Consider the following 20,351-nt stretch of genomic DNA (forward strand, 5'->3'; position numbering starts at 1 on the left):
CTCTTCATTTCCCCGATAAGAAGTATTTGTGCTTCTGTTTGTTCAAGCTGCAATTTGAGGAGATTCAGCTCTATGTAATTAAGGAACGCTCCTCCTTGGAATGGGTATTACCACTAGATAATTAACCATGTTGGGAGTCTGGTGTTTCAAGAAAGCAATCGTGCTTAACAAATGACAAAGCAAACTGCCTGTCGGGAATGTTTGCTACAGAGGAAATTATCAGCATTATGAGCACAGTTTTGCTTTCTATTAAACACTCATTTACATTTCACTGCATGTTAATTTAGTTTTTAATTTTTAAGCGACTTCAGAGCTGGTGAAATTTGCCTCTCTGAACTGCTCAGGGGTGTGCCTAAACCCACCCACACTCGGAAGGCTGTCCCACCGGCCGAAAGGTGAGGACTCAGGAGCCCCAGCGCCACCACTGGCAGGCCACGAACAATAAAACTCCACCAAAATAAAAAGAAGGGGACTAGCTGTCCAAGATAATGATGACACTAAGCATAGGACTCCCATCAGCACACTCTGCTCCACACAGGACACCACAACTCAACAACCATGATGTGCAGAAACACTACCCAACCAAACACGCAGCCCACAATCTCCCTCAATCATGAGGAATTCACGAAGACTGAAGCCAGGTAAGACACTGCCTGTATTTATTCCAAGACATCTACAGCTTTGGGGAAGTTTTAGGTACTTTCAAAGCCAGCAAGTACCATGAGTTAAAGTCACCAATGGACCAGAGTTTGGTAAAGACGCCTTCACCTATGAAGGGTTTATTAAGTGAAAATTGTTCTGTTTATTATGGAGACACATGCTGCTGCTTTTAAGTGACTGAAAACCCAAAAGTAATTTGACACTGGAGGGAACAGTTCTCCTGTTTGCCCAATAAGACATCCTAGTTTCTATCCTATTGGTGCCAAAGTCCAGGAAGGAGCCCAACAGGCTTCTGCCCAACACTGCTCATTGCATGGCAAATTGGGGGCTTTCTTGCTGGCACAGTCCTCCTACCCCGGTGCTCCCAGACCGTTTTTGTTTGTATAAAAAGGCCATCCCATTCCCTTACATGAAAATAAGATTCCAAGAGCGCACTGAAGTCCAGACAAGCATCCAGACTTCCTGGCAATCCCCTGAACTGACTCCCCAGGCATCTGGAGTTTAGCGTACCCATACCTTTGACATCAGAGACATTTGCTGTTGCCACCAAGTTGTCCAGCAGAAGGTGAAGGCCAGGGAATGATGCTTTCACAGCCCCCAGAAGTTTGACCAAACTTTCCGCTTTCAGGGTTTTCTCTTCATGCACCTTCCTGAGCAGGTTGTCCATGGCTTCCCTTTGAGACCCGCCTTCGCAGCAATCCAAAACTACCTGTGACAAAGAAACAGACAAGAACCTGTTTGTGAGAGCTTCCTACAAACTCTTGGATCTGTAGAGAGACCAGAGAAACAGGAACGGCATCACAGCAGGCAGTACTGCAACTAATCCATATTCACTGCTTCCAGTAATCTGATTAAGTGGGAGGTGTTACGGGGTGCTAGTTACAGGAACATCTAAACGCATCCCAGGTATATCTGACATATGCCACCTTGAAAACTATGCCGGTGGGTTCTTCCACCATGTCTAGCTCTTGGAAGTGGCGGACAAGCAAAAAAGCATTTTTTCAAAGGGAACAAAAAAATGACTTAAAGATAGGATTCAAAACAATATTTCACTTAATATTTGTAGAAAATACTTTTTATATTGGCAGTCTATTTTCCCTTGTCTCCGCAATTTTTCTGCTTGTCGGCGAAAGACAGGGATGGAGAGGAAAAAAAAAAAAAGGACTCATTATTTAAATAAGCATCCTATTAATTGAATGATTATTTTTACGACGAGGCCACATGAGACATCTCTTGTGTGAGATGCAATCACTGTAGCTTGGAAAAGCTCTGGTATGCCACTGTAGCACCTACAAGGTAGGTATTTCCCTCCTACAAGGGAAAGCCAGTTGACAAATGCAGGCTGACCTCCTCTCCGCAAACGCTGCGTTCCCAAGCGTTTGCAATGTCGGACTGTCAGAAACTCTGCAGGTCACCAGCCGCGTTCCCTGCTGCCGTAAGCACTACACTACACAGTCCCATTAATAAAATTAGTCTGATCTGTCCTAAAACTAGTTACATTTTTGCTCCCTTTCCCCTGGTTGGAAAGCTCTTCTACAGTCTCATTCCCCTGTTGATTCTTCTAATTTTCAGCTTAAATTTATTCATGGCCAGCGTATACCCATTTGTTCCTGTGCCAACATTATCTTTTAGCTTAAAAAGCCTTCTAAACTCTCTGAGGCGTTTACCCTACCCTTCCTCTCCAATTTCTTTATAAGAGCACAATCATATTCCCTCTCAGACTTCATTTCACTTGTCTAAACAAGGCAGGTCCTCTCGCAAAACCGCTTCTCCCCTCCCCTGATCTTACGACTGCAGATCTGTCTCTGCTCCAATACAAATTCACCATTTTTGAACAAGACCGGAACGGCACGCAGAAATTTCAGATGAGGTCTTAATTCTTCATTCTCGTTACGGCATTGAAAAGCACACCCTTCACTTCGTACTACCACGCCATTCCATCCTCCCTATTTAGTTCTGCAGCCATGTAATTCTTCTCCCTCTTGCAGATCCTCCTCTGTGGGGACAGAAGATCACCGATTTGCTCATCAACAAGTTTTGCTAAGCGTGCTTTGATACTTTTGTGTCAATAACATTAGCGTTAATATTAATTAACTGCCAAGAATTCCACCGGTAACCTTGTACCAACCTGTCAGTCCTGCCTTCAGCACAGGCTGTGGTTACGTCCCGGTAAGATACAACCTTTTTTTAATATCACCGCTTCCTCTAGTTTAACAATTTCCTCACGTGAAATTCAAATGCTTTGCTCAATTCTAGATGAAGGCAGAAAAACCCATTTTTATCTCATCAAATAAAGATTCCAGGTCAGGCAGAAACAATTTACTTGAATACCCTTTGCTGCATTTTATCCCCCCCCCCTTTTTTTTTTTTTTTGGCTTACACACGGTGCTTCAGCTACACGTGTCCTCCAGCCTGGCCCAACGCATATTCCTGTGCGCCCACAGAGCTGGCTGCCTGGATCGCTGCTTCCCTCTCCCATGGGTCCGTCCTGGTCAGCAACTGTAGAAACCACTCTCAACTTGGAAAATACAGTAATAAACCTCGCTGTCGCTCTCGTAGCCACATGCGGCAGCTCCTCCTGGGGGATGCCCTTTGAGCCGTGGTTTCACTACAGCTGAAGGAAATTTCCATGTCCCTCCTGGGTTTGTCCCTAGGCTCAGTCGTGACTTCGAGGGTCATCTCTTCCCATTATTCTTCCTCTTGATCAGACGTTTGCTCCTTGTCTCAATATAGGCTGTGCAGCCCAGCAGCCTGACACACCGCAAGACTCTCTTCGTACCTCTAAGGTCCATTTCTTTGCCTGTTGGACATTTCAGCCATCCCTTGCAGGTCCCAATCCTCTTCCTCAAGTTATTCATTCCTTTAGGTCTGTAACCTCTTATACAAATTCTCCTCTCTCATTGAGGGTGCAAACTTCAGGCAGTTCTCCTACCTTTAACATAAAAGAAACTAATCCAACAGCTCCTCCTGCGCTCTCACAGGCAGCTGATCTCATTAATTAGTTTTTCTCATTTCCAAAAATCTGTCCTTTTATAGCCATAACTCTGTTAGTGAGCCTGTTGACATATCCTCCCATCTAATTCACACTGAGCTGACTCCGGGTTGCTCGGTCTGAAGTCATCTTTTAAGAGAACACAAAAAGGGGTACAAGAGCAGCATCTTTTCGGGGAGCTCACGCTGTCACCTACCACTGCTCCCCAGCAAGGGCTGGCCGGCGCTGGAGTGATGGCCCCGGCAGTGGGGGACGCGCTGCTGACGTTTTGAGACTCATTTTGACAACAACCAGGTGAGACAGTCAGAAAGCCTACTTGCAAGGGGAAAAACAGAAAGTTCTGCTTGCAACGGGACTTCTCCATCCCCCAGCACGTCCAGTTAGGATTGCTCCTGCAACGGCCAGTAACCTTGCTCGTGTTATCATTCATACCTGTCCCAGCTCCGAAGCAGCTTGTTTGAACATCAAGCTGTGCAGCCCCTGGAGCCAAAGGGGAGGGAAAGCACACAGCTCAACGTGCCCAGGTCCCCTTCTGGAAGAGAGCCTGGACAGAAAGAAAGGACGGCTCTTTTTAACAGCTGCTCTGATGCTCCAGGGTCAGGGCTGTACTGCGGACGGGTCGCCGCGATGACCTAAGCCATGGGACACCACGCACAAGAGGTCACCTGCTCTTCCTGCGTGAGAATCTGCACCCAAGCCATCCCCCAAATCCTCCACCCTACCTCCCCACATTACAGAAACTACTAAAGTTAAGCACTCAAAAAATAGAAATTCTAGGGAAATAGTTCCCCATGAAAACAGGGATTTACAAAGGGGCTTCGCAACACATCACGTACTGGTTTTCGAGTGAAGAAATCAAACTTGCTGCGTGCATAGCTTGGACCGGGTGCAGAAAGAACCCAGTTGCCTAGAAAAAAGGTTGTTACGTGTAAAACTCATGCTTGTCTTGCTGAATAAATGTGTAGCTAATGAGGCAGTGACTGTGAGAAGAAAAAGGAAAGCCTCATCTTTCTGAGCCCTTGGAGAACTAGATCCTATCTCTGCCAGCCCACAGCTCTAGTGCAATGCTGGATGAATCAGGTAAGACGAAACCTTCAGAGGTGGCTGCTAATTCCATGTTCGTTTTCCCAGTACTGCACCGGAGACACCAGAGATCTCAACTGCACAACTGCCGCAGGCCCACCATTTTAATCAATTTAACTTCTGATATAATTAGGCACTTTTCCATTTGTCCGGGGGGGAAAAAAAACCCAAACAAATAAACCAAGCCTGAAAGAAAAAGGAACCCCCCAAGGTCAGGCTACACTTGGCAATTTCTGCCTTATTTTCCTGTGCCACAGCAGGGAAAAAGCTCTGCACCCAGCCTGACTGGAGCGCTCCCCAAATACAGCTGTTAGTTGCTGGGAACCTGAGGGCTAAAATAAGAGCACGAAGGGATCCCGTAGAGAGAAGGATTTTGTATTCGGAGCAGGGTTTGGAGGCTCTGCAGCAAATGGAGCATATACAGTGACGGAAGCGGATAAAAAGAAATACCGAGCAACACTACCCCTCCACCAAACGAGGCAGGAGTCCCGAAGCATATGATGATGCAATTAAAGGCTCTACCCTGTGCCCACGGAGCACGATTATGATGGCAGAATGGTTTGGGTTTGTTGTTGGGTTTTTTTCCAATGGGAAGGGAGATATAAAATGGCTGCGCTTCAACCACCTAATTCCATGAACACACAAAAAAAACACGAGTGCAGGGAAAGGGTGCAGCCTTTAAAGAAAGGCCATACTGCAACACGAACAGGCATATATGAAAAATCCTAATCTCCCCACTGCTGATGCAGCTTTCGTGGCTCGCAGCTTGGCCCCAGGCATCCCTGCGCAGGTCTCTGCTGACAGCCGCAATGTCCCCAGCAGATGCCGAGTCCTTTGCGGCATTCACATGTTGCCTTCTCCTCTCACCTCCCCATTCCAGGCTCAGCCGTGCTGCTTTTGGAGGGGAAAATTCATCAGCCACCAGTCACGCCATAGCCTGTGATGACAAGGTGGATGCCTCTGTTGGCAGCACCTTCCCTGGCCCTCCCGCACCGAGCTGTGCCCATACCCAGGGACGGTCCAGGGCGGACACTTGGTCAGGATCACATGCAAGCGAGCAAGACATTATTAAGGGACTTACGAGACGGGCAGAGGTTCTCAGCCCATCTGTCGTGGCTCTGGTCAGGCTCACTCAGACAGAAAGCAGCCATCATTCACGCCACCGAGCACAACAGTACTTTCCACTCGCTATAATCCTGCGTCAGGGGAACTAACTCATGTGACAGACTAGGACAGGAGGGCGGCAAGCTGTGTACTGAACGCAGCGTGCTAGGGCACCCTGCAAGTTTCAGCTGCACAGGCACGGTATAGGCAGCTCCCCCCAGGTTACACGCACTATTTTGTCCTTTAGGGCTTCTACAAACCAGCACACACAATGCAATTGCTTACAGGAAAGCAACAGCCCTCCCCACCAACCGCCGCATTCAACACATCAAAAAAAACCCCAATTTAAAATAAACCAGTCAGTGGATGTGCTACTCTTGCGGGCAACTGTGTGATAAGAGTTAAAGAAAAGAGTTAAAGCCGGGAGAGTCAGCTGAAAGGTAAGCTGATGACCTGAGGACAGAACAGTTGACAGGCAGCACAGAGGTATTAGTGGTTCTGCTGAAACCACACTCCACTACAGAGCCTTCTCTGGGCCCACAAAAAGGCATTCTTGTGGCCTACGAGGGAGATCAGGCGCCTCCTCTGTCCCAGGCTCTGCTTGCAGGGGCGGTCTGACACTGTGTCAGACAATGTTCATCCTGGTCTTGAGGTTGCCTTTGCAGATCAGCTTTCACTATTCCCATAGTTCGGCGCAGAAGAACCTGAGACAACACACATGCGTAGTCCGGGCTGTGCAAAGGGGAGGTGACACGGCCAGGTGAGGCCAGAACATCACTTGGCAAACCACGCGGTGAGGCAGTGCCTCGCAGACACATGCACACACGCCCCCTCGCCCACAGAGTTTTCCTTATTTCAGATTTTTTTACCCGCTTCTCCGAGGCAGTCAGGAATCCCTCTTCTGCCGCCTCCAGGAACTCTACAATGGGGCTCAGCTGTGTCACGCTCTGGATCAGCTCCTCCCTGTGTCCCAGCAAGCGAGCGGTCAGCGTCTCTCCCTCGTCTGTGCTCTCTGGGGAGAAAAAGATTTCAGAAACACAAGAGAAGAAACAACTCAGTCTGAAGGAACTGACAGGCTCCTGAAGCGAGTGAGACTCTGTGAAAGATCTAAGTGAATAGTAAAGCTCATCCCAAGCACAAGCAGCAGACGAAAACCACTTTACTATTCTCTTTAAACTCTATGAAAGGAAAACGTCTCATTTATCTAACAGAGCACAAAGCCATAAAGCAAGCTGGAGGTTAACACCAGGTTTGCAAGGCCACTGCTTTGTGTCGGCCTCAAGTAAGAAAGGAGCTTTCAGTCCTGAGGCTCAGCCATGCTCTGACCCACGCTGGCTGCGCAGCCATCGATCCACCCTCCAGGCAGCAACGGGGAGAGCCCTGCGCTGCCTGCACCCCGCTGCCGCGGGACGGAAACACTCCAGGATCTTGGCCAGCCTGCAAAAACCTCCTGCATTTGCGTAAGGATACAGGGTTTCTGGAGACCTGCTTTGCCTCTAAGGCTGCCCACTCACTTTGCAGAGGCTGCACCCACTTCCCTACCTGTTTGCTGCAGGGCTTCTCCACTGCCCCCTTCCCCCTCCAGCAAAGCCGCTCTCAGCTTGGGGTTCGCATCTTGAAACAGCCTCAGTAGAGACACGAGGGTCTGAGCAGCCAGGGTCTGCGCATCCTTCACTTTGCTCAGCAGCTTCTTGAACACTGACTGCTCCCCCGTCTCCGCCAGGCAGGTGGCCACAGCCTACAACAGAACAGGCAAACGCAAGGGTGGTTTTGATAAGAGAGTCAACTGCCCCGTACAAACCAACGCAAAAAAGCGGAATCGTGGAGGTTTTGTTCAGGGGCCAAAAAAAATTAAACAAACAAAAAAAACCCTCCACCACCCGCCCCCCCCCCCTCGCCCCCCCGACAGAAGCCGAGCTGGCTCTCAGAAAAGGCCCTGCACTGAGCTCCTGCAGCGAGCACTGCCTGCCAGCTCTCCTCTCTACAGCCCGTCCCACAAACCGGAGCTGGTTTTATCACCAAACACTTCTCTTCATTCCTTTCCCTAACAGCCGAATGTCAGTAAGTCAAAGGGACCTCATAAAACATGGTTTAAAGACCGTCATTTCGGAAGCCCAAGGCCAGGGCAAGGCATACTAGATTTCACTGCAGGAGAAACCGCTTGCACAGAAAGCGGAGAGCATTTTAAGTGGGACCTTCCGGAATCCCCATCCCCAAGTCACAGTGGAGCTGCATCTCCTAAAGAAAGATTTGGAGAGGAGGCACGCAAGCACCGAGTGTCATGGGCTCTCAGACACACCCGGCAATCGCGCCCAGAGTGCCAAAATCCACTCCGCTGACCCAAAACAGCAACCAGAGGCAAGCGTGCCTGTGCAGTTAGGGAAATAAGAGGAAAAGAAATAAGCTGTAACTCTTGCTCCCATTTCCCTGGAGCCCTTTAACGCTGTAAATATTGCCCCTGAAGACACACAATCCCCAGCTCTCCAGGAGAGATGCCAGCCTTTCAGAGCAGGCGTCCTTTATTAGAGGCTCCAGGGATGCTATAAAAGTACCTTTGAAGTGGAGAGCTTAGCCCAGCTCCAGAGAGAGCGGCCATTTTCTGCTGTCATTGTCATTTTTATTTCTATGATAAAAAGGCTGAATGCAACTGCTTGAGGCCGCACCAGGGGGATGGTGGACTTGCTTTTCCTAGCAGGTGTAAATGCTCATATATTAGGGGCAGCGTGACAGCGCAATGACCTATTGCAGAGAGTATCCACAGAGGGGAAGCTGCAGGAGTCCCAGCTCTTACCCGCTAACGGCATTTTTCCTGCCGAACAGAGAGACGTGGACATGAAGGGCTCTGTTATAAAGGAAGAAAGGAGATGCCGCAGACGTGCTGAAGAACAAACTTAAAGGTATTTTTTTTTTTTTAAATGCAAACATTAATTTGTAATGAGACTTGATAACCAGATCATGTTTGTTCTCAAGGTTTGCGTGCCCGGCACCTTCCACATCAAAACGGTCGTGTAAAAGACAAAATATCTTGACTCTCACCATCCTAAAGGTGCTCAGCACCCTGCCAAACACATGTTTTCACCGACATGGATGAAAAGTATCTTGCATTGTCACAATACTTTTTCAATTTTTTTTTTTTTTTTAATTAAAATCAGAACAGCATTGCTAGCCAGAGCATCCCTTCCTCAGTGTGTGGCTTTGGCTAATGGAAATGAGTTTTCAGAAACCGAAAGGCTCTGCTATTTATAGTCTCTTTCTGGAAGACCTTTCCTTGGACACATTGCTCAGTGGGAACAACAGCCTTTTCGCATTGTTTTGAAAAGAGCACACAGTGCATTTTAGACTTCATTTGAAGCACTAACAATTCCCAAAGATCATGGGGAAAAAAAAAAAAAGAGAAATACTGATATTAGCTGGAATCCCAGCTTCCACTTAGTCATAATGTGCCCAGGCATTACAGCCTGATCCATTAGGCTTCCACAGACTGGGACACTTGTAAAACCCTTCATGGCCAAATTGGCACAAATTAGCACACATCCGGCTTCCAGACTGGAGGAAGAGCTGGGATCTCTGATCAGGGAATCCTGCTCTCCAAGATGTGGCTTCAGCTAGAGCTGCGCCACCAAATAGGTTCTATGTCCACTGAGAAGTTGGTTCCCGGTTGGAGGGTGTCAGTTCCAGTGGCCACAACACTAACCACTCAGTGGCTCAGTACCGCTATGGTCAAATACCACAAAACAGCCCTCCCAGTTCATCTCAAACCTCCCCATATCCATGGCAGTTCCAAGGCAAGCTCCGAACAGGAATCTCTGCAGGTAACACTGCAAGAGGTGGGTCACTTATCTGCATATCATCTCCACGTCTTCCATATTTTTCCAGATCTCTTTCTTAACACAATAAATTCCTACACTGCGGTGTCCCTTTGGCCCACCGTCCTGCTCTACCCCGTTGCTCCTTATTATTTCCTGCTCCTTACAACATACCGTGCTGGAAGAGGTAGCTCGTGCAGAGCCACAACCTGCTTTTGAAAGGTGCAAGAGCTGAGTTAGTGCTGCATCCTCCCAGCCAGACATTCATCTCCCTCCTCACACCAACCCACAACACTCCTGGTAAGCCAGTGCTTCCAAGGCCTCCACCTCCCTCTCCAACATGATCGTGAGACTGAGGTTGGGACAGGGATGCTGGAGGAGCATCTGGTGGCCAGCCCTGCAGGGAGCGACCCTGAGCCTGGGCTGGACTGAACTCAAGTGGTGTGGCAACCTGAGCGATGTCCCGGCACCCAGAGAGGACCTCAACCAGATGGGCAAGTAACGCACATCCCACCTGAGCGTCTGATGACCCGTAACTGAGACTAAAGAGGGATGTGGGGAGAGAGGGAGGGCAGGGCAGGGCAGCCACTAGCCCAGCTGGCCACTAGCCTCTTCCCTGCAGGTAGGCAAGCAGGGTTATAGATCTTCATGCCTTATCCACTCTCCCGTTCCCACATGAGAGCACATCTTAGCAAAAACCCACTTTAGTGACTATTACTGAAAGATATCTCTCAAGTGTTGGCTTTAGAGTGGATGGAAGCATCCAAAGGGTGGTGCGGAGGGATCTGCAAGAGACAGCCTGAAAGCCACGGGGTTCTGGGTGACAGAAGCAGCTAGCTCCCTTCAGATCCCTCCCTCGCAAGCCGAGGCACATTCAGTTACAAGACTCAGCCCTCAACATGGTCAATCCTGTGCCAGCACCTCAACGCCACTTCCATTCCCCAAGGAGAGCTGCACTGGCCATCCAGCGAGCTGCAAAGTCCCTGACCGCAGAAGGCTGGGCATCTCGGGGAAACTTCCAAAAACATAACCATCAGCTGTCTGTGAACGCAGGCTGCTTTGGGTTTTTTCACTGGTTAATTTTTAATGTCTATAAGGTGAAGAAAATAGAAAAAAAACAACAACTGGGAACCTGCCCAGACAGAGCCCCTGCCCACAGGGTCAGTGGCACGGACAGCACAGGGACTGGATGTACACGTCTGGACCACAGAGAAGCTCATAGGCTATGACTGCACCGTGAAGTCAATCAGCTATCACTGCGCAAACAATAATCAGTGAAAAAACAGGCTCCTGCATCTGGTTCAGAAATCAGAAAGTGCTTTTTATTCCAGCCTGCATTTGTACGGGAGTGATGAAGCAGCCCCCAGTACCAGCAAGGCTCCGTGAGAACCCTGACCCCTGCGTGCTCCACACAACAGGAACAAAAGCTCAGCCCAAACTTCCACACAAGTACACCAGAACGGGGGCAGAGGCGGGGGGGAAGTTCTCTAGCTCTGTCATCACGAAATAAAACCCTCACAACCCATCACTCCTAATCAGGATGCAGAAGATAACGGGAAATTTCTTTCTTCTGCCGCATCCAGAAATCCCTGCAGCTGGAAATGAAGGACGACAATAATTGGACAGGCCTATAGGCAATGGAAATGATCCACAAGCACAGTGACATTTATTCTACGTGGGAGAATCAACGCTCCCCCACTTCATGTGAACCCAGCAGTAGAGGGAACAAATGAGCTGTGCAATAATTTGAATTGAGTTTCTCTAAGAGAGCACAGGAAGATAAGACTTGACACCAGCAAAGCTTTTCTACGCTTCCCCAAATTACTGCAATTTCAGTCTTGTTCTCATTTCCAAGCAGGTTTCATCCAGGCCAGAACCAAATTAGATAGGAATAGTTTATGTGAGATACACAGAGAGACTCTAAAACAAATACAACCCCAAAAATCACATCTCCCTACACAGAAAAGCAACACATCTGCATTTTTCAGCCCAGGGAGCAGAACACATAACATCAAGCTTAGAGAGAAGCAACAACTCTCACAAAAGCAAGCCCTGCACCACAAACTTCCTTGGGGAAAAACCCCACGGACTAACAAACCGCCACTGGAGGCAGCAGGAAATAAGGCAGCAGCACCGGAGGGGAGCAGAAAGGAGCACGGCGGGGAACAAGGTACCCACGTGGGTACAAACTCATGAGCAAAGAACAGAAACACAGAGGCTACGTCCAAGGCAAAACACCACTGAAACCAGAGACGCCTAAACACCAGGACAGCCTCAGCGTCAACAGGCAGGTTTGCAAAAACCCCACGAACACCCACAAGCCCCCACGCTGCCCAGGCTTTGCTCTCCAAACCACATCACTGCTTGCCTATGGAGATAAGCCACCTACAAAAGGCTCCGAGCAGAAGGATGTGCGCGAGGGCCAGGAGATCTCCCCTGCGGCAGGGCAAGCACACCCAGCAAGGCTGCTCAGTGCAAACAGCATCTCCGTGGCTTCCAGCCCCACTTTTACTTGCCCCAAGGCACCTAAGAGACTTCAAGCAAGTAACTAACAAAATAATAAAAAAAAAAAAAAAGGGGGGGGGGGAGGGGGGAGGAAAAAAATAAAATCCATTGATGTCTACCACTGGCATAATCTCAGCCTTAATTACACATCCCGAGCTGGGCTCTTTGGAGCTGGACTTGCACTTGAAGCATGACATTAAAAACACATCCCTGTGTTTCCCCTGAAGAAAACACCAGGCCCTTGTGGGAAAAAGCTATTCTGTCTGCTGGAAACAGAGCCCAGGCTCGGTGCCAGTGCCCATAGGTCCTGCTTGTCTCAGAGGGGAGCTCAGAGAGGGACAGATCTGGCGGAGCCCCTGCTTACGCCAGGCTGCAGTCTGTCCGCCCCGCTGCCCTGGGGCTGACACTTTTCATGCTTGTCACAGCCGAGGAGTGATTTTTCGGGAAGGCTTAAAGAAAATCCATTTCTCATTTATTCAGCGTTTATTTATAGCTGCAGAAAAATTGTCCAGCCGCTGTTTTGCAGTCAGACACCCAAACTGTCTCCAAGCTCCACAACCTCTCACTCAGCTCCTGCTGCAACAGCTCATTTGGGAGCACAAAGGGCTGGGCACAGGTCTGCGAACCTCACCTGCTGGGTCTTGGAGGTGCTGAGGAAACACGAAACAAGAGTCACTGCAAAGTAATAGAAAATGGGGCTGTTATGCAGAGCAGAGGCAAGGCAGCATGCCTGCCTGGGCACTCTATTGGTGTGGTTCTGCCCTGAGAGGCAGCACGGGCCGGCAAGGGAAAGGAACACCGGCATGGGTGATGCCTGCTGGCACGGGTGCATGGAGCTGCCAAATCCCTTCTGGCAGTGCCCATCCACATCACACAACACCTTCCCCAGCTCTGCTCCAATTGACAAGGTGCAGAATAGGTAAAAACCTTAAACTGAGCATATTTTTTTCATCAGAGCAACAAACAAACATACAAAAACCTAACTCTTCTCAAGGTGCGCAGGCATGCTAAGAGCAACGTACGCACAGGTGCTTGTCAGCCTGACCAGGCTTGGGCTTGCTACTACAAACACAAATAGGACCCACATCTCCCTCCTAAAGCCCCAGAGATGTTAAGGTGAACACCATCAGGAGGGTCAGCAGCTGAGGGAACATGTGCTTCCCTCCGTGAACATTTAAAAGCTCATCAGAAAATGAACCTGCACTCCGTGACTCAAGGGAGCTCTCCTCCCTGCTGTCATATGTTTTTGGTTTGTGTTTTTTCTAATAAACATGTTGCCTTGGGTTTTTAAAAGCAGAATGCCATGACGGCCAAAACATCCTATGTCCCATGGTCATACTGGTACTGCAGGGACCAAGCCACTTGAACCCAGACAGCTTCCCAGCCAGCACGCACATGGGGACCTAGACAGCATCGCAGCCTCCCAACCTAGGGAATAGCATTTCTTGGCTTCAAAAGGTCAGCTCACCACGGAGCCACCGAAGAGCCGGCAATAAAACAGTCACATTCTCATTTTTCCACATACAGTAAAGGCATGGGCAGGGCAGTTCATGCAGCTTGGTATGAAAAACGTTCTATCAGAAACAGCCGGGGTGAGGAGAGCAAGCACAGTCCCATCCTCACTCCACAGTGGCCAGAGGTTTTTCCGCAGCCCCCACAATCACGCAGCAGCGTGCGGCCAGCATGAGTGCCCGCCCCAACCTGTCACAATCACTTGCAAGCTCCGTGTTCTCCTGCACCATTGCCACGCCGATATGGACGTACCCTGCTGTTTCTGTGGTGGCTTTCAGCCGGTACGACAGCTGGTATCTGGCTACCATTGTTCAGAGCCCAGAGTATCCTTCAGCATTAACCAAGCAGCAGACTCTAATATCCCCTCCAACAGTAACTCGAGCATCATTCATCAGCGACAACTGCTTTTAAAGCGGCACATCGCCAGGAGAAGTGCTTTGGAGTGGCACCCGTAACCCCCCCATAAGGCTCCCCACGAGCAGCCTGCCATACGCAGAGTGAAGCAGATGCTCCGCAGCAAGCCCTTGCCGAGGGCTCGGGAAGTCTATTTTGGGATCTCATATGTCAGTCATTCACAAGTCGATACAGTTCCCAAAGCAAATGCCATAACAGAAGGAGAGAAATCAGTGCTGGAGCTCTCCTACAACACAACAAAGATGTCTTCAGGGCAGGACATATATTTCTTTACCCACATGCACAAGCAGCTTGATCTTACAGATGCTTCTCTCCAGGGGGTTGCTCAGGTGGGCATGTGTTGCCCTTCAACCAGCCGGGTACCAGATCCCCAGTTGCCCATGAAACAATTTCCTAAACAGGGAACAAACTATTCTAGCCCTCAGCAGGGTGAAGAAAAAACTTGTATCATTTACCCAAGTAAACACACCTACCTCCTTTTGAGAGGCATCAATTTCTCCGCACTCTTCTAGTCTTTTCAGCACAGCTCGGGCATCAGAAAGGGCCTCAGAGAAAATACTTTCATATCGAAGAAAGAAATCCAGTTTACAGCTTTTGCTCTCTGCTGCTGTGTGAGAGAAACAAGATGAGTTATTTGCTAATTGAAGGGATTCACTGAAAGCATGATGTGATTGAAAGGCATCAGTTTGTAACCAGCACATTGGCTATAATAGGGAAACTGTGAATCACAAATCCCTTCTAAAGGTATCACGCAGCCTGGAGGGAAAACCAACAGTTTATTTAACACCAGTTATAAATGGAACATTTATTTTAAACCCAGTACAGCCTCTGTTTTCCTCCCATGCTGAACAGGAGTTTAAAGGATAAGGTAGCATTAGCAGGCAACTCTGTTCACTTACTGTCATACAGATTGCCTTTCCATCTCACGTCCTGCACTAACGCAGATCCCCCCGTATGCCAGGTGCAATCACATCCATGGGTAAGAAAAGTTTTGCTCACTGGGGTTCTGGTAAAGTGAGCATTCTGTTGAGAAGGAAGGAACTACAAAGGCCCAAGGGAGCATTGCACAGTGCCAAAGGAAGAAAGTGCCTGCAGAAAAGGGGTACATGTTGGTGCCGCTCCAGGGCAAACGAAAAAGAACACGACACAGAGGAAAAGATCCCCCGTATGAGGAACAAGGTGAGTCAATGCAGTTGCAAATAAGAGGCAACGCTGCACCCAGACCTGTAAAGTCTCACCTAAATCCCTCGGTCCTCCTTTCACCTGCGGCGGCTCAGCAAGCTCCTCTTCTGCACTGCCATCCCGCTCGGCACGGGCAGGCTGATGAGGACAAGAGCGTGAATCCTCCCGGAGGGATCTGGAGTCACTCGGCATCGCATCCTGGTGAACCCAGCTGTGATTCATGGTAAGTTCCTGGCCAGGAGGAGAAACATCTGCTTCCATTTCTGCTTCTACAGGGCCAGGAGAAGGGGAAACTGCCTGAGGGAGGAGGATATCTGGTTTTCCTTCAGCAGGTTTTTCAGACTGAGGCAGGTCATTAGCTTCAGCATGGTTTCCAGATGAGTCTGATGCCTGGTCGGAGACTTCTCTCACTACCGGGTCCTGAGTTGAACAGCTGATGAGGTCCCTGAGGAGGTTTTTGCAACAAACAGCCACATCAAACATCTGCAGACTATCTGCCACAGAGATTGCTTTGGTGAAATTGTGTTTCCCCAGTGGGAGTTTGCCACTATACATCATCTCCAGCAAGAGTGCAAACTCCTCTGGGGTCACCACGGAAGCATCAATGGAGATGGTGTCTGTGCTGTCCAACAAGGATTTAAAAAGCAGGCTGGCAGCAGCCAAAACCACCTTGTGTGCTCTGAAGTGAACATTCCCAATGAAGATGGTGCAATCACAGAACTGCTGCTCTTTGCAGAGAGCGTACAGCTGCTGCAGCAGCTGCTTGCTGTAACTGGGAAGCTCCATGGCACCAGAGTCTCCTGGCCTCCTCTCGCTGTGCTCTCCACACCGCTTTCACAAAGCCCAGCTAGTGAAAAAACAAAGGATCCCGTTAGCAATTTGCTCAGATGATGCCAAGAGAGAAAGAAAGAGCAAGCAAAAATTACTCTTCAGTTTACACCTCCTAGTAGCTTCCTCTGCTGCAGTTCAGCAGTTACAGCAAGAAGAGGCTCCCTTCTGAACTCGCACTCCCCAAATTCAGCAACTTACCCCATTAGAGCTGAAGGGTCTAGATACTGTTGCAATAGAAGTACTTCAGAAGGAGCTTGAAGATGAGTACTGAGTCCCAGGAGCTATAAAAGGGAGAAGAAACTCCCTGACGTGCCCCTGGCAGAGCTGAAGGAGGTATGAATGCTCTTCAGGTCAGGCACCGATGCTGAATTCGGGAGCTGGTTTCTGAAAGGGCAGGTGGGGAAGCAGTGCAGGAGGACCTGTCCAAACCAGCCACCAAACACAGAGAATCCGAGGTGTTGGTTTAGACCTGCAAAGCACTAAGCGGTTTGGGACCAGTTAATTTTCTCCCCACATCAGTGCTAAGATCAGCCGGGGCAAGTGAGCATTGGAGATCGAGGTCTGCTGGCAGATGGGGGCTTCAGCACCTCCCTTCTCAGCACACCACGGCCCTAACTCGTTGATTTACAAGTCCTTTCCCCCCCAGCTATAATTTCTTGCAGAAGTCCCCTAATCCCGTTTACCAGAACCTCCTTTTTTCCCCCGCACCGTTGCGGGAGGCAGTACAGATAGGACATCTGCCAACAGAATTTTTATCAGCAGGATATCTGGAGTTTTTATCTAAACTAGACAAGATAAAGATGTTACTGCCTTGTCTACACACTAGGACGTCCAACACCAGTGCTGGCAACGATGCTGAAACAAAACAGCATGAGCACCAGAGGAAGAGCACCTGGATGGACACAATTTGCATAACCTTCAGCTGCTTCACATCTTTGCACCCAGCTTATTACTCTCTTGTAGAGAGCAGGAGTAATATTGCCTATCATCTGGGCAGGAGCTTTAACGAGCTGAGGCTCATACACCACCTTGAAGCGCCGCCTCGCACGGAAGCAGGCTCAGAGCAACTCCCAGCTTGCACCAAATTGCAAGTGGTGAGCAGACACTGGGCACAGGTTGAGCTGGCATCTCGCTCCTGCAAGGTGCTGGCCCCTCTGGAGTTCAGACTTTGTGGGAAGCAGGACCTCCTGCCCACAGGGAGACAGGACCCCAGCTGTCCTCCTGTGTGACACTGCCTGCGGGAAGACAGGAGGAGCCAAGAGCCATCACTTCATACCAAAGCTACAGCCAGCTGAGCAACTGGTTGGTGGATACCACCTGCGCATGGGAGCTCTCCTGCTCAGCCAAGAGCCCCTCCGTGCTTTAAAGACAAAGTACTATGTAACTTGCTTTTCAATCATCGGGATAAGATCACAGATGGTTTTGACATCATCTCAAAGCAGAGATGTCATGCTCTCCATCTGAATACCTTTGAAGCGAGAGCACAGGGTGAGTGGGTGGGTGGGTCCTTTTCTGGGAGGCAGGGAAACCTAAGCAGTTCCTGATAGCCCACCCTCCTGCTTCCCAGGAGCCAGAGCTTCTCTGGGCACATCGCTACCAAGGGCCGTCTGGTCTGCAGCTCATCTCTGCTACATTGCAAGTACCAGATCCACAGGGCCAGCCACCTGCACTTCCAGCCAATTAAACACGCGGGCTCTGCTATCCTCCCACGCCGCTGTAAATCACAAGTAACCAAGCTGCCATCAGCGGAGTTGCTGCTGGTCGTGGGAGAAGAAAGAGACCCGTTTCTTTTGCCAGACTCAATGTAATAGCGGTTTTAGTCCACCCACTCCTTCCCTAGAGCTGAAGGACTTCCAGTATCTGAGATGAAATTGGGTCTGCTGGTTAAATAATAATAGCTGTGGCTCTTCCTACGAAAGGACAAGCAGGAAACATCAATGTCCTGGAAGAGATGCCTGCTCACTTTGCCATGAATAGCCTTCTGCATAAAACCTATCGCTTCCACTGTGGCAAGTTGGAAGAAGCAGCAGCGCCGTCTGCTCCCTCTATTCCTGGCAAGATATAAAAGATATATTTGCCCATGACAGCTCAAAACAGTGAAACTCTAAGCAGCCTAGCAGCACCTCCCCGTCTTTATTACAGCAACTCAGAGCCCTGGAAAATGTGTCCTGAGCAATTAGATCAGACATATTTGTTTAAATACATTTTACCTCTTTAACTATAGATAGGGACCCAAAGATCCAGTACTGCCAAAGAGAACAGACTTTTTTATTTTTAAGGAGGGGTGATGGCCAAGACCATTCTCAAGGCAATTGCCCCCTACTTAGAACACAGGTCAGGCTTTTCTTCAAAGCCTATGGCAGAAGGGACCACCAGCAGCAATCTGATTTCTCATCCGTGACTGCCTCCTAGATTTCCAGACTCAGTAACTGGGGCTTGGCTCAAGCTTCTCTTCCAGCAGGGTGCCCAGTCATGATAAGAACTGATTTTTAGGGGGAGGACCCTCCACTGCCATAGTTATTCCAACTCTTAAATTACCTGCCTCATTTCTTACCTGAATTTCTCTAGCTTCACCTCCCAGCCTCAGCACTCATCTTCTACATGGCTTTTGGGATGTTTGGCAGGGGGACTGGGCTGAACTGGGAATCTCTCCGAGAGCAGGCAACACACCTCAGCAGTGATGAGTGCTTACAGGGCACGAGCCATCTGCTCTGCCAGCACCACTGGTAAGAAAAAGCCATTCACAACTTTTTCAGCTTAAAGCTGCTTCTCTCATTCTCTTTGGAGGCAGGCTCACTGGGGACTTCTTGTGAATATCAAACTTAAGGCAAAATATGGTTTACATGGGCTGCTTCTGCGACCTCTGACACCTGAGCCACACAGGCACTGCCCTCTTCCAAAATATCATCTCGAGTCAGAAGGAGGGACAGAGGAGACAGAAATACTTGCTCATCTTAGCTGCACAAGAAACAGGCTTTGCAAAATGAAACTTTTGAGGAACGTCAGGGGATATCTTAAGCCTTGTCTTGCCAGCTTCCCAGGCAGAACACGAAGGTGGCTTAGGAGTTTTCATTCCACTGGCTTCCAGTGAGACTGCGAAGTCAATCAATTTGAGACAAATTTCCAAAAGTGCACAGAATTCATAATGCTTTACTTAACTACATGTCAATAGATGTCCTCCTGTCGGCCTTAGGCAGCAGTTATCACCTGTGACTGCTCTCAGGACACCCACTTCAGCAAAGAAGCCCCTTCTTCTGAACCTCACAAGTATGGGAGGTCCCAAAAGCGTCTGCAGCAAACACTACCCTCCACCATCCAGTTCCAGCTCTTTCTTCCTTTTCCCAGGTACTCCTGTCCTCATACACTTCCACAGTTTGAGGGGATGGTGTATTTTTCTTTAAGCTACATTACAACATGAAAAGGATATGTTGATGTCAACAATGCCTCTTCAAAGAGGAGGAAAGAAGGAACACCCAATTCTATCTACAGAACTCAAAAGGAGTTTCCAAATTAAATTACTTCCCTTCATTATTCATGGAATTACTTTGATCTATATTCAACAGATTCAAAAGCCATCCACGTCACTAGGTTCATCAAAAGATAATTGAAATTTAGGACCGAGCACTTTAGCAATTAGACACGACCGAGATAGGTGTTCCAACGATGCACAGATGAGACCAACCCTCCCTCACAGTTACGAGGCTGCCGCAGTATCTCACATGATCAGAAAGCCCAGGACAAGGCACAGAAAGAATTTAAATGCCTCCGTGGCCTTAGCAAAAAGATTCTGTATGCCCCTCACTTCCATAATTAAGGGCTTTTACAAGGTGCTGGTCAACACACCTGCTGGCATTAATAAAATAATGCCAAAAGCTCCTTCCTGCATTGATTAGTAGCATCTCAGTGGCCAGCATGAGACGTGTTCCATGCCTGAAATTATTCCTTGGGATGCACATGGAGCAGGCTTTTTAGCTTTCAAAAAAAAAAAAAAAAATATTGCTGCACCGCCAAGAAATTAAGCAATACCATCACAGCTTTTTAAAGGCACAAACCCACAGCCTTGCGCTCCCTCTGCTGCCAGCACAGTGCTGTGCACTGCAATGCACGGACGGATAATGACGCTTCCTAAAAGCAGCCTGTACACCTGCTGCAAAAGTAGAAAAAAAACAATTCCTATTCAAGCTCTAAAAAAGCTAAAACAAAGCAGGCAGAAGCAAATAAAGTGGATAGAAAGAGATAAGCAAAATGGAAGAATCCAGCTT

The 20,351-nt window shown here is 48.9% G+C and overlaps 1 protein-coding gene across 6 annotated transcripts in view; it reads right to left on the minus strand.

Moving 5' to 3' along the window:
- Window positions 1–20,351, minus strand: part of ZBTB40 (zinc finger and BTB domain containing 40) — a 48,086-nt gene that overhangs the window by 24,554 nt on the left and 3,181 nt on the right. For 5 of the 6 annotated variants that reach the window (XR_012583959.1, XR_012583958.1, XR_012583957.1 and 2 more), the window contains exons 2-6: window positions 15,315–16,105; window positions 14,550–14,683; window positions 7,382–7,577; window positions 6,709–6,851; window positions 1,177–1,369 (exon numbers count right to left, since the gene is read on the minus strand). Coding sequence is in view for 2 of the 6 variants with exons in the window: in XM_074560566.1 (XP_074416667.1) it covers window positions 1,177–1,369; window positions 6,709–6,851; window positions 7,382–7,577; window positions 14,550–14,683; window positions 15,315–16,044 (1,396 nt within the window). In the remaining 4 variants the exon portion in view is untranslated. The remainder of the gene's footprint in view (window positions 1–1,176; window positions 1,370–6,708; window positions 6,852–7,381; window positions 7,578–14,549; window positions 14,684–15,314; window positions 16,106–20,351) is intronic. The other variant, XM_074560567.1, reaches the window with a different exon arrangement.

Source organism: Larus michahellis, chromosome 16, assembly GCF_964199755.1.
Source record: "Larus michahellis chromosome 16, bLarMic1.1, whole genome shotgun sequence".
In the NCBI taxonomy this organism is placed as follows: Eukaryota; Metazoa; Chordata; class Aves; order Charadriiformes; family Laridae; genus Larus; species Larus michahellis.